At 46.0% G+C, this 13,446-nt stretch overlaps 1 protein-coding gene across 1 annotated transcript in view; it reads left to right on the top strand.

Moving 5' to 3' along the window:
• Positions 1 to 385: 385 nt before the first annotated feature.
• LRRC1 (leucine rich repeat containing 1) overlaps positions 386 to 13,446 on the top strand; it is a 130,103-nt gene continuing 117,042 nt past the window's right edge. The window contains exon 1 of the mRNA XM_041773353.1: positions 386 to 771. Coding sequence (XP_041629287.1) covers positions 613 to 771 — 159 coding nt within the window. The 5' untranslated portion in view covers positions 386 to 612. The remainder of the gene's footprint in view (positions 772 to 13,446) is intronic.

The raw sequence follows: 13,446 nt of genomic DNA, 5'->3' as shown, positions 1-13,446 counted from the left end.
TTTGGGGAAGGGGAGCGAGGAGGCGAGAGAGGGAGTGAGTCACTGAAGACCGAAGTTGCTCTGCTCCCCTCGGGCCGCCTCTCCTCTGCTTCATCTGTACCCCAAGCCCCACTGGGGTCAGGCTTCCTCGGAGGGCCGGACCCTCCCCCGGCCGCTCCCCGCCGCCGCCCCGAGTCCCGGCCGGAGGAGGGGGACAGGGAGCGCCCGGGCCGCAGGTTACGACCCTCTCGGGCTGCAGGTCTCCAGGAAAACCCGGAGCGGAGCATCCCCGGGCCGGGAAACGCCCTCGCGCGCGCCCACTGGCGCGCATGCTCAGTCGCGCCGCGGCGGCCGCGAGTAGGAAGCTCCGCGCGGCAGCAGCGGCCGCGGCGGCGCGACTGGAGGGTGGGAGGGGACGTCCCGGCCGGCGGGCGGGGGCGCTGGGACTCTGCCGGGGCTCCCGCCGGAGCTTCCTGCGAGCGTTTGGGACCGTGAGCCCCGGCGCGAGGAGCTAGCGAGCGCGGGAGCCGGCGAGCGCCGAGTGGGCAGCGGGCGGAGCGGCGCCGCCGGGCGGAGCGGGCTCAGAGCCCGGGGCTCCGCGGCTCGGCTCGGGACCCGGCGGCGGGGGCGGCGATGTTCCACTGCATCCCCCTGTGGCGGTGCAACCGTCATGTGGAGACCATCGACAAGCGCCACTGCTCGCTGGTCTATGTCCCCGAGGAGATCTACCGCTACGCCCGCAGCCTGGAGGAGCTGCTGCTGGACGCCAACCAGCTCCGCGAGCTGCCCGAGGTGAGTGGCCGGCCTCACCTGCGCGCCGCGTCCGGGAGGACCGGGACGAGCCTGGCCAGCCCCCCCCCCCCCCGTCTCCTCCCTTCCCCACTCGCCCCCTCCTCTCCCACCTCCAGACCCGGCGAGGCAGGTCCCGCAGAACCACCACTACCTGTATTCACCTGCTTCTTCCTCCCTTACCCCCGCCCCCCCCACCGCCCGCAGTTAAAGTTCCTTGTCATTTTGTACAAAGTGAGCGACTTGCTGTTTTCCAAGCAGTCGCCAGGGCTTGTGCGACTAGGGGAACGTTCTGGGCTTGGCAAGTAGTTTAGACACACGTCTAAGTACTAACAACTGGTACTTGAACCCAGGCAGGTGAGGAGCCAGGTGGCTCGAGCTGTTCCCAGGGGAAAGGACGGAGAGCGCGGCATCCGCTCCCTGGGCAGTTTTCCTTGCGGTGCATTCCCGGACCCCCGGCCGGGGCGCGTTTCCCCTGCTGGCCCCGGCCGGTCCGGAGGAGGTGGGCTGCGCTCCGGGGAGCCGCAGTATCTCGGCATCTTCCGAGGAATGTGCCCTGGGCCTTATCGCTGGTGGGCAGTGCTTGGAAGTGCTGTAGCCTGGCCGGCCGGCCTTGGCTCCGGGACCTGTCGAGAACTGAGGGTGGGTGGGGGGTGGGTGGGGGTGGGTGTGGGCGGGAGGAGATCGGGCTCGGCGGAGAGCTGTGCCTTGGGAGCTGTGCGCAGGTGCCCAGGTGCCCGCTGCTGGGACCCGGCCTGCGTGGACCTGTGGCGTGGAAGGGGTCGCTGTGAACGTCAGCAGAGGCAGTGCCTGGCGGGCCAGTCTTGCAGGCGCTTCTCTCCCAGCGGGTGCATCCAGCCTGCTGACTTCTGCCCTTGCAGTGATGCGTTACCTCTTCAGAGTTGTTTACGTAAATTAATCAGTCGGCGGAGGCTGAACTTAAGCACCGCTTGCTGATTGAGCTTTAATGGAGGGTCTGCGGCTGCGAACTTTTAACCTTCGAGTTGGCCTCGGGAATTTGGCTTGAGTAACCCTCAAGGAGGAAGGTATCACAAATCTCAGGGTGTGCAGGAAGTCGGTGTGCAGTAATCCAAAGGTGTGCAGGAAGTAGGGAGACTAGACTGCTGGGAGTTAGGGGGAGGACCCGAGGCTTGGAGCGTTGCAACTCGAATATCTTTCTTGTCCTTTAGTTAACACGAGGCCAAGACGCCGTCGCAGAAACACTCGCTAGTCAGCGTTCTGGCTTGTTAAAATGGTCTGATACGTTCTTCAGTGCCGACCGAGTGTTTTAAAAAGCAGAACACTGTGTGTGTGTGTGTGTGTGTCTGTGTTTTCAATATTTCAAGTGTTATTCTTCTTGGATTAACTTTCCTTGGTTCATGTGGAATTGGATGGTTTGCTCTGTGTAATCATGGAGATTATCCTCACTAGGATCTTTGCAAAGCCCCCCAGGCTTTATTTAGCTTAGGAGCCGAAAAGCCATCCAATTCCCTCAGGCATTTATTATTTTGCAGGCATTTTCAAACACACGGCTTTGTCTGGCCTTTAGCTTCCTTAAATTTGACTTGAAAGTCATAAGCTCCCTTACTGCCTTAAGTTGTAAATAAGTTTTAGGCATTGCTGTTGCCAGAAAGACAGAGTATGTTATTTAATACTTTTCGAGTGTGTCAGAATGAAGTTATAAAGGTTGACTGAAAAGCTGCTTAGCTAGAAATGTTTCAGTGTCCTTTTTGGTATTTTTGTTTGTTTGTTTGTTTTTGTAGAACTGGAAGATTTCCTTTGACTGGATTGGCTTTTCACTCCCTTCTGCAAAGTTTGTGGGTTTTCCTGTAATGTTGGGGAATTCAGCTTCGTAAGGGGAAATTATGGGTTTTGGAAGTGTTAGGTATTCTTACTGATCCTAACTGGAAACTTCTCAGAAGCCCAAAATAGTCTGATAGCACTCTGTAGATGCAGTAAACAAACAAGCTTTTCAGAGGCTAACAGTGGTCTTGCTTATGGGTAATTATTGCTCTTACAGCTCTGAAATTAGTTTTATAGTTTCTAGGTTAAAACCTGTTTCTTCATGACTTACTGTGTCTGGGCGCCTGGATGTGTATAAGCCAGACACGAACAGATACTTCATTCAGAGTTACAGTCTTTCCTTGGGCTGTTGTTTTGCTTCTGAGATCTGTATTACTCATTAGCACTGCTCACTGCTACCTCTGCCCCCTCCTCCAACCTCTGTCTCTCTACTTGCCCCATCACCAGGGGGCCTCTTTTGCTGACAGACCTAGATTCCTGTGGTGGTGGTCATGCTGGCTATCTGTTCTCTTTTCTGTAATTTGTTTGGAAGCATAAACCAGGGGGGAAGACTGCACCCCCTTCTCCAACAGCAAAGACAGACCCACCGTCTAGGCTTCAGGATAATGAAAAGCATCTCTCTACTGAAAGGTTTGTAACCTTGGATTTGCTTGAGTCCCCTGTTTTGCAGATTGAAACTCGGAGCTGAAGTTGACTTTTTCAAGGCTGTCCAGCTGGTTAGATGCAGAGTCACTGGTTGACCCCCTGGTCAGCAGTTTTGGACACCTAGTAGGAATGTGGCCTATTAAGCTTCTCACACCCATTAAAACATCAGTTATTTGGCCCGTCTTGCTTTACTAATGTCATTAAGCCTGGCCTCTGTCAAACATTTATTGATCCTTCATCATTTGTCGTTGCTGGGAATATAGAGATTAGAGAAGGTATGATTCTTATGAGCTACTCACAGCTTTGTAGGGAAACAGATGACTTTAATACAGATGTGGTGGGTGTGGGATGGAGGGGGCATTGCAGTTAGCTTGGTAGCTACTTACCTAAGTTAACCTTTTGCTGAACCTGCATTCCCATCTCTTCAGTAATGGGTCCGCCTTGTGATTAGCCTCTCAGGGCTGTTGTTCCACAGGGAGGCCTTGGAACAGTCATCGTTAGCCTGACCACAGGTAGATAATAGTCTCACCATCCCATTTCCATCCACCTTTTCCTTCCCACTTCCTCCTGGCTCGATTCCTTGGCATATGTATTAACAGACAGTCTGACTCTAACCTCCTTGAGATGCTGGCATATTTTTGCTCATCCTTATGAGTGAGCACAGAGTTGGGCACCCAGGTCCTGCTCAGTAAACTGCTTTATCTGTCAAATGAATTTAGCCCTGTCTGCTACAGATCTTCCTTCTCTGCTTCTTTCTCTTACCTTAAGCATATCACCGCTCTGACATCTCTCCTTTTCTAATGTAGTCAGAGAATATTCAAGTTGGGAGTGATTTTTTTTTTTTCAGGACTATCTAGCTTGTTAGATGCACAGTGTCTGGTGGCTTCAAGTTGGAAACCACTTCAGAAGTTAAAGGTCATTGATAGGGTGAAGCTGTTTTGTCTTCTCCAAGGTCCTATGCCCCACTCTGTACTTCCTCAGTTTTCCCAAGATGCATGGATTGTTGAATACCTTCATGTATGTGTGTTTTACTGTGATCTTTCTGGCTCCAATACAGAGCTTAGTCTAATAGGCAGCGGTTATTTTGAATGAATGCTGTTGAGCCCAGACAGCTTATAAAACTGAGTTTCATCTTGTCACCTACTCTTAATTGGAGTTCAGTTGACCTTTTGATGACTGCCAGATGACATTATCTCAAATATCTACCCCCTCCCATTATTCTTTCTCATATCCTGCTTATTTTTTTCCCCTACCCCTAGAGCACTATTACTAACTGTAGACCATATACTTGCTTACTGTTCTTTGTCTCCCCAGCTAGAACGTCAGATCCATGAGGGCAGGGATGTTTTTGTTCATGGCTGAACCTAGAACAGTATCTGGTATATAGTGGGCACTCAGCATGCTTATCGCATGAGTGATCTTCCCATGTAATGTCATGGCTAGGCTGCCCCTGTTTCTTAGCCATTGTGATCCCCCTTCCTACAGTCTCATATCTACTGTACACCAATCTATTGAAACTAGTCATGGCATAAAGTAAATTCAGTAGTCTTGATCTTACAGTCTTTGTTCTCCATCTCTTCTGTGCTTGGCACCTTTGTCTTCTCTTTTTTTTTTTTTGTCTTCTCTTTTTGAAATAATTTTTATGCATTGTAAACATAATTTCTCATTATGATTTCAACATCTCCAATTGTTATCTGGTAAGAGGATATCCATTCCCACTTGGAATAAGTCCCTTTTGTCTTAAACTTTCCACGTTACAATTTAGGTCTGTCTCCTGCAGTTGCATTTCTGACGGAACTTTCTTCCTACACAAGTCCTTGGACCAAGGCTCTTTGGGCTTGTCTTGAAGGAGCAGAAACCAGGGGTGCTGCAGTCACATAGCTCAAATGCTACTCCATCACTTGGATGCTTTCTTCAAGACTTGGTTTCCTCACTTGCTATTTTAGAACCCACTTTTTAGGGTTTTTCTGAGGACTATAGGGATAATGCATGCAAAGCGCTTATACTCGGATATGAAATGTCTAAGATCTTTGTAGATACTGTGGCAAGACATTTAAAAAAAATAAAACCATGTTTCTTAACCTAGAATTGGAAGACATTTTCCTGGAAGTTTGTAAATTATTTTTTTAAAGCAGGAATTAAAATTTTAACGTTCTTTTCAATAATAATTTTTTAAAAATCATAGATTCCATATATCTAGATCAAGTCACAAATGAGTAGTGCCATAAGGTTTTAGTAGTGCTATAATCTGTGTTTGAGCACTCCCTTACTTGTCTTTAGCTAAGGGAGAAAGAACAGATGTGGGCTTATTGCAGAAATCATGTGTTTGGGTCAGATGATAGCTGGGAGTTACATGAGCAAAGGTTTCATGGGCATTTGTTAGAGAAGAGCGATGGGTAGCTGAAGGGGTCACAGAGCCCTTGGTGGTGAAGGCAGGCAGAATTGTGAGGAACCTGCTCCGAGGTAGTGCTGTACCGTTGTGCGCAGCCATGCGATGACTGTAAAATTGTCATCTGTCATGTTACATTAATGTTGAGTTCTTTTTTATTGTTTTTTGTCAGATTTTTAAATTCATTCACCTTACAGTTTTAAAAGAGCTAAAGCTCAAGGAGGACATACCTAGTTTTGTGTTAATACATACTTATATAACATCGTAATAAAAATAACTTAAGTCAAACCTTAAGAGGAAGGGAGCCCAGGAGAGGGGTTTCCCCTTAAAGTGATGATCCATGCATCTGTCAAAGTTAAGGAAATGGTTCTTATTTTTCAGATATTCTGTTATACAGTTTAGCACTTGTTTGTGATTCTCTTGCTCTCTCTCTCTCTTTTTTTTTAAATAAAATATTTAATTTATTTGACAGTGCCAGAGAGCACAAGCAGTGGGGAGAGGCAGAGGGAGATGGAGGGAGAAGCAGATTCCCCGCTGACCAGGGAGCCCAGTGTGGGGCTCAATCCCAGGGCCTGAGATCCCGACCTGAGCTGGAGGCAGACACTTTACCGACTGAGCCACCCAGGCACCCAATTGTTTGTGATTCTCTTATGTGTTCTCCAGCAACCTTTCTCCCTACTTCTTTCCTGCCTGCAGTTCCCCCTCTCCCTTTACAGGTAAAGAAACTGAGACCTAGAGAAATTGTAATTTGCCTTGGGTTAGTGGAGGGTTAGGATCTCTCTGATTAAGAAACATTGAGTGAGTATCCGGTACCTATTAAGTGTGTTAGCCACCACTTAGATTTTACTGACCTCCAGACATAGTATTAGGTACTTTCCATAAGTTATTTCTCTTAAGTTGAATAACAACACACGTTAGCCATTATAATTTCAGTTTTGCAAATGCAAGAATTGAGACTTAAATTTAAGAAAATTATTTAAGACTCTCATTTAGGGGGTGTGCTTGAGTGGCTCAGTTGGTTTAGCGTCTGCCTTTGGCTCAGGTCATGATCCTGGGGTCCTGGGATTGAGCCCAGTGTTGGGCTCCCTGCTCAGCAGGGAGTCTGCTTCTCATTCTGCTTCTCACTCCACTTGTGTGTGCTTGCTCTCTCTCAAATAAATACAATCTTAAAAAAAAATCTTGTTTAGGGAAGTTGGTCAAGGTCAGTTCTGGAGCTGGCATTTGATGTTCCAGCTCCATGTGTGCATTTACCACCTGAAAGCCCACCTGAGAGCAAGGAGGCACTGTCAGTGCTTAGGAGGGAGCCTGTGCAGAAAGCTCTCGGCAGCCTGGAGCAGTCTCACATTCCCTGAGGAGCTGAGGGAAGGCTTTGGAGGTGGTGACATTCACACTAGACTGGAAGGAAGGAAGATGTGTGTCACATGTTGAGAAACTAGTCCTTTCTGGGTGGCTAGAATGTGGGGGGCCTGAGTGGTAGGGAGTGACTAGAGAGGGGCCTAGGGCCAGATCAGGAGAGGCTCTTGACAGTTTCTCCTCTCCAAGGAGGTGTCCTTTGTCCTGTAGGGAGAAGAGGCCTGTGGATGGTGTGTAAGCAGAAATCTTTGTTTTAGAAAGATGATTCCAGGCAGAGTATAGAGTCAGGGGCACTAGCCAGGAGCCTATTGGGTGGTCTAGGCCAAAGAAAATGATACACACCTGTGGGGATGACCAAGGGAGACGGCTTTGTCAAAGACATTCACACTGGGCATTTTCTACCCTTGGATCCAGTGCTCTTTCTGCTGTGCCACTTTCCATGGTGCGCTGTGTGAGGCACTTCATTAATACTTGTGAAACACTAAGTAAAAAGCATTTACTCATCCACATTTTCTTTGTGGCATGTGTCTGCATTCAGCTTGTGAATTGCTTGGTAAGATATGGCAAGCATCATATGGAGGCATCGGCTTGGGGGAAAGAATAGCCAGATGTGCTATGGATGTCAAGAGTTCATTATTTTTGGGTTTCGGATTAATGTGGTCATCAAGTTTATAAAAATGTAACATTGGCAGCCCTCTGGGTTCTGTTTTTCTGAGTAGTATAAAGGCATCGTATGTGTGTCCTATACCATGGATATTAGTTTCATCATCTGTTGATGCTTCGAAAGACTGATACTTGGAGAATTTTTATTATTCTAGAGTTTCTTGGAAGTTACATGTCTTTTTAGAAAAAATACCTCAAGTTTTTGAGGGGAAGTAAAAATTCATTTAATAAAACTTCTGGAATTGACAAAGTTGAGGCATGCTGGTAAAAGAGCAAAATAAGCTTGTTTCCACAGTTCCTCCTCCCCTCTTCCATTGAAAAGGGGGGGGGCAACTCATCCCTTCCTCACAGCTGCCCAGTGCATTATTCTCTCTGCCAGAATTTGTAATTTCTCTACTGCAATAAATAGGTACTTGGGATTTCCTTAAAAAGGACTCTATACCACAAACTTGACATTCTGGGGGTAAAGCATGGTTGATATTTATACAAGAGGGTTAGAAATAGTAAGGTAAACATTTCTTAGCAGTGATGACAAAAATCTCAACCATGATCTTGCTGTGCCATGGAACAAACAGAGGCATTGGGTTCTTTTAGACGAAGAGCCTAGTGGTGCTACAGACTTTTCTCTTTGTTCACTGAAGTCTAGGGAAACTTTGCCTATTTTAGGACTCTACCCAGAACGAGGACCAGAAATGTTTGTCCTCTACTTCATCTGATAGTTATGAGGGGTGATGAGATCATGGGCCAGATCTTAGTAAATGCATAGGAGAAACTTCTGGATGTCCATTTACTTTCTCTTAGGTATTATTTAGTGGACAGGGATGGTAATTTACTATTGCATGTGGTATTTTGGAAGAGCTAATGGTGTGTATGTGTATCTAGAGTAAAATATTCACAACTCCTAGAAGTAAGATGAAATGCTTAGAAAAAAGAAAAAAAATTTTTTTGCACATTATTATTTTGAAGAGTTTCCTTATGTAGGTTGTAACTCGAGGGTCCAGAGAATTTGACTTGGTTGGAAGAAATTTGGTATTTCAGTTTCCAAAAACCACAATGAATGGGTTTGTCATGTGGTAGATGGAAGGAGGTGTTACACCTAATTATAGCATGTTCCAAACTGATTCCTGGGTAATGTGGTCAGATGGAGAGGACTCTGTCTACCCTGGCCACTCCAGTCACCTTTCTTTCTACAATCCACACCCACTTCTTGGGAAAAGATCATCAGGAGAAGCGGTCAGCTAGCTGACCTAGTAGAAACTAGGAGCTCCAGTCAGATGAACATGTGCAAAGGCCAAAAAGTGGGTTCTGAACCTGTGAGTGTGTGATGTGGGCTGCAACTGCTTCACTTGATTTGGGAGATGCTAAGACCTCTCAGCTCATGCTATCAGCACACCTGGCCTGACTCTGGACCAGGATGTGGCTTTGTTATTCTCTCAATAAAGGAATAATATGGGTTAGGTGCTTAAAAGAATTCAATGAATAAAAGTGACATTTTCCTTACTTCCTTTGAAGTCATGCCAGCCATTAACAATTTCAGAATATATTCTTATAGAATGTTTTCTCTTCATACACCAACATATTTATTCTTGTTAAAACAGAAAGAACTCTTACTGTATAAATTGCTTTGCTGCTTGCTTTTTTACTTAGCACTGTCTTGGACGTCTTCCGTATAGATGTATTTTAGCACTGATTCTGGTGCTATAGTATTTCACTGTATTGATATACCACAATTGATTGATTTAACCTTTCTCCTATTGCTGGACATTTAAATTATTTCTAATTTTTTTACAGTGATGAACCATGCTGGGTTAAATAATCTTGTACATATTACTTTGTACTCCCGTGCAAATCTTTAATAATTATTAGATGAATGAGTATACACTCTAAATTTTATTAGATGTTGCTAGATTGTCAAAGATTTTTTTTTTAAACGATAACGGAATGAAGACCTTTCTAGAAATTATAAAAACTTACCCACTTAACACAGTTAAGAAAATGAAAATCTAGAGAGGTAAAGTGATATGTTAAAGCAAAATGAAAATATGGGCTGTACATCTCCAACTCTAGACTCCAAGTGCTGTGGACCTTCTAAGGGCCTAGAGACTGGTTCTATCATCTCTGCTCCTTTTATTTTTGACTGTGACTCTTTTCGTATAGGCTGGAAAAGCCCTCAATGGGCTTTAGTCAGTTAATCAGATATTTGTTCCAGGTCTTTGGAAGACTGACATCCGAGTCCTGCCTTCAAGGAGTCAACATTCCTTAGTTGAGGAGAAAAGTTTGGGGTCATGGAATTCCTAATGTGGCTCAGTGTCACATGGGTCAGTAAACCAAGAGTTGCTATGGACCCTTGCAGGAAGTTCATTGGGGCATCAGGAAAGCAGGACTCTGGTTTTCATTGAAGGTAGGTTTGGATGGGCTGGGAAGGGTGGGCAGATATTGCAGGCAGGGAGCTTCTGTGAGGTGACACAGTGTTGTGCCATGGAGCAGAGACCATGGGTTGGTCTTTGTTCTGGGTTATCTGGTTCTGCTTCTGGAGCAGGGGTCAAGATGAGAGGAAGCATGTTGGGAAACAGGAAGCATGGATCCTAACTTAGTGTGCTGTGTGCATCAGCTTCTCCCAGAGGCTCAAAAACTCCTTCAGCCTTTTTTTTTCCTCTTTCAAGCCCTTTCTCGGTACTTGGCTGAGTGAGTGATCTTTCTAAAACACAAATATGATGAATTACTTCCTGCTGCAGTGGCTTCTCATACCTGCAGGATACAGCCTGGCAGTGTTTTCATTCTCTGTCTATCCCTTCCACCTTATCTCCCATCTCCTTCCAACTTGAACTTTCTAGCTTGTGTTTCTGCAAGAGTTAGGTGCCCTTGGTTACCAACATACCATTTCGTGCTCCTGAGTCTTCCTTTTTTTAATTTTTTTTATTTTTATTACTCTGTCTACCGTGAGTTACTCTTTCTCTACTTCTTTGCCTGGTTCATTGCTCTTCATCCCATGGGATACAGCTTGGGAAGAACACTCTTCCAGGAAGCCTTCCCTTATTTAAGCCTCTCTGGTCCCTTGGGGACACCTGTGTCATTACTCATACGTCTTCATAATTATCTCTGTCTCCCATCAAAGTGAGTTTCTTAAAGCTGCACACTTTTCTTCTTTGCATTCCTGCTACTTAACTGGGTGGTTGGCACAGAGCGGGCATTTAATATGTATTTCAGCAGCATTCTTGGGAAAGTTTTCAGCCCTGTTGGGGAGTGGATTTAGAAGCGAGTTTGGACTAGACTTGTAGGTGAGAGCTTGATGATTATTACAAGAAGAGCTAGGCTTTCTGCAGTCTTTGCATGGATGGGTAGCGTCACGATGGAGTGAGCTTAGCACTGGCTTCATAGTCAACTCTGATTTTTGTCCTTGCTCTCAGCAACACTAGCATTAAGACCTTGGGCAAATCACATAATCTTTTGAGTCACAGTTTCCTTATCTGAGTGGTGAAGGGATGATGGTAGTGATGTGCAGGGTCCCTTTGAGTTCTGATCTCCTTGAATGCTAATTTTATGAAATTTTATGACTCGATGCCACAGTGCTAACTTTAGGAGAGTGGTCCCACAGTTTTGCACATACTCTGTGAGGTTGCTTAGTGAGGTTTAGTAGAACCACAAGTCTAGGCTTAATAATTATAATCAAGGATTTGATGATAAGGAGAAGCTGTTCCAAATACTGTCCTGTGGTCAGCCGTTGAGTCCCAGAACCAATTAAGGGAAAAAATCAGCAGATTTTCTCTGGTTAAAACACAGCCCCCCCCCCCCCCCCCCGCCATTGCCACACAGCCCCCAACATTACCTCTCCCCTGACGTATCCACACCCTCCCCATAGACCCAGTCCCTCTCCAAAGATACCCCCCTGGCAGACCCATACCTTTTCCGCAGAACCCCCTTCCCCCCCACCTCCCCTGCAGACCTAACAACCGTTCCATAGACCCATACTCCCCGCCTGCCCTCCCAGGCACCCCCCCCCCCCAACAACCTTTGAACACAGATTTTTCTTCTGTGTCAGTTGCATTTCCCCTAGCTTTTAAAAATGAAGCAAAATGGGCAACAAGGCTGGGGACTTTTTGTCTCTTTATTAAATGAACTGAAGCATTTCAGAGGTGGTTGTTTGAAACTTTACTTTGCGTTGATTTGAGTACCTGAGAGACAGTATTTAGGCAAACTTAGTTTGGGGACTGATGATTAAGAATATGTGTTCTTTGGGGGTGCCTGGGTAGCTCAGTTGGTTAAGTGTACAACTCTTGATTTCCTCTCAGATGTTAATCTCAGGTTGTGAGTTTAGGTCCCAGGTTGGTCATGCTTTAGCTTGAAGCCCAATTCTAAATCCACTCTCATTTAAGAAAAAAAAAAAAAAAAAAGGAAGAATATAGGTTCTTTGGGTGGATTAATATCAGACTGAGGTGACTTTCAAAGAGTGTGCTGGGATCAAAGGTGGCAGCCTTCTACTAGATACTGGTATCTGGCTTCCCAGGCAGCTCCCTTCAGGAGTGGGTGCTGGGGTAGATCTCTGCTGGATCCTCACACACCCTCCCTCCTTCTCCTATTCACTGTGCATATTTACTGTGTCAGCTGTGCTTCAGGCATTGTTCTATCTAGCAAGATAGGTATCTTGTCTTATTCTTAGAAGCTTCCATTCCAAGTAAGGGAGACAGCCAGTAAATGGAAAAGCAAATAAGAATCTCAGATAATGATAAAAACCGTAAAGAAAACGAAACAGAGAAATGTGAGAGGGAGCAATAGGCAGGAGGAGGCCTCTCTAAGGAGGCGATATTTGTGTGTGATGCCTCACACAGTAAGGCAGCTGTGTGAATATACCAGAGGTTCTCACAAAGACCTGGGGATGAGCTTTGGTGATTTTGTGAGCAGCAAGAGGGCCAGTGAGTCTGGAACACAGTATGACAGGGAAGGGAGTAGAAAATCAAGATGAATATGTTGGTGGGGTTCATGTAGGTAGGGACTCTGAGACCCTGCTGCGAGTTTGGATTTATTATTATTACTATTATTTTTTTTTTGTGGTTGAAGTATGACAGATCATAAACCCATAGAATAACTGACTTATGCTTTAAGAGGTTCCCTCTGCCTGCTGGTTAGAGACTACAGGGAAGAAGAGTTCAGAGAACTGAGGAGACTGGGAGAGGAGGCTTTTTATTATAAGGTTCTAGAGAAGAGCTGACAGTGAGTTGGACCAGGGTGGTAGCAATGAGTAGTGAGCTCTGTCTTGGGGAACAAGTCCTGAAGACCTGCTGATGTACTGGTTGCAGCGTTTTGGTTTTGTTAACTGGGGAATGGCAGAGCCATTTACTGTGTTAGGAAGGACCGGGAAAGTGAATATAGCAGGGTAGGAACTAGCAACTGGTAAGTACTTGAGTACTTGAGTTGGGACATGTCAGGAGTTCTTATGGGATCTAGAACTTAGGAGAGGAAGACAGTACACGTTTTTTGAGTAGTGTGCCTTGAATTGTTCCAAATACTTCCCATGATTAACTCATTTAATCCTCATAACAAACATTACTTCATTTTACATAAAAAGCTTCATTTTGCTGTTGAGGACAGTGGGACACAGATGAATTAGCTTGGTGAGGTCATCCAAGTAGTAATCAGCAGAGCCAGGGGTTGAGCTGATGCAGTCTGGTTGGAGAGCCAGTATTCCTCACCACTCTGATGGGGCGACCATGTCATCTGCACAAAAAGCCACCTGTTGGGCCAGGAGCTTTGTCTGTTCTGGGAAAGGGAACAGAGACACCCATGACGCCTGAGTTATTTTTGCCTTCCTAAGAAAAAGAGTACTGAGC

This window comes from Vulpes lagopus, chromosome 1, assembly GCF_018345385.1.
Source record: "Vulpes lagopus strain Blue_001 chromosome 1, ASM1834538v1, whole genome shotgun sequence".
In the NCBI taxonomy this organism is placed as follows: domain Eukaryota; kingdom Metazoa; phylum Chordata; class Mammalia; order Carnivora; family Canidae; genus Vulpes; species Vulpes lagopus.
The sequence above is the reverse complement of the archived record's forward strand: the minus strand, read 5'-3'. Positions and strand labels throughout refer to the sequence as shown.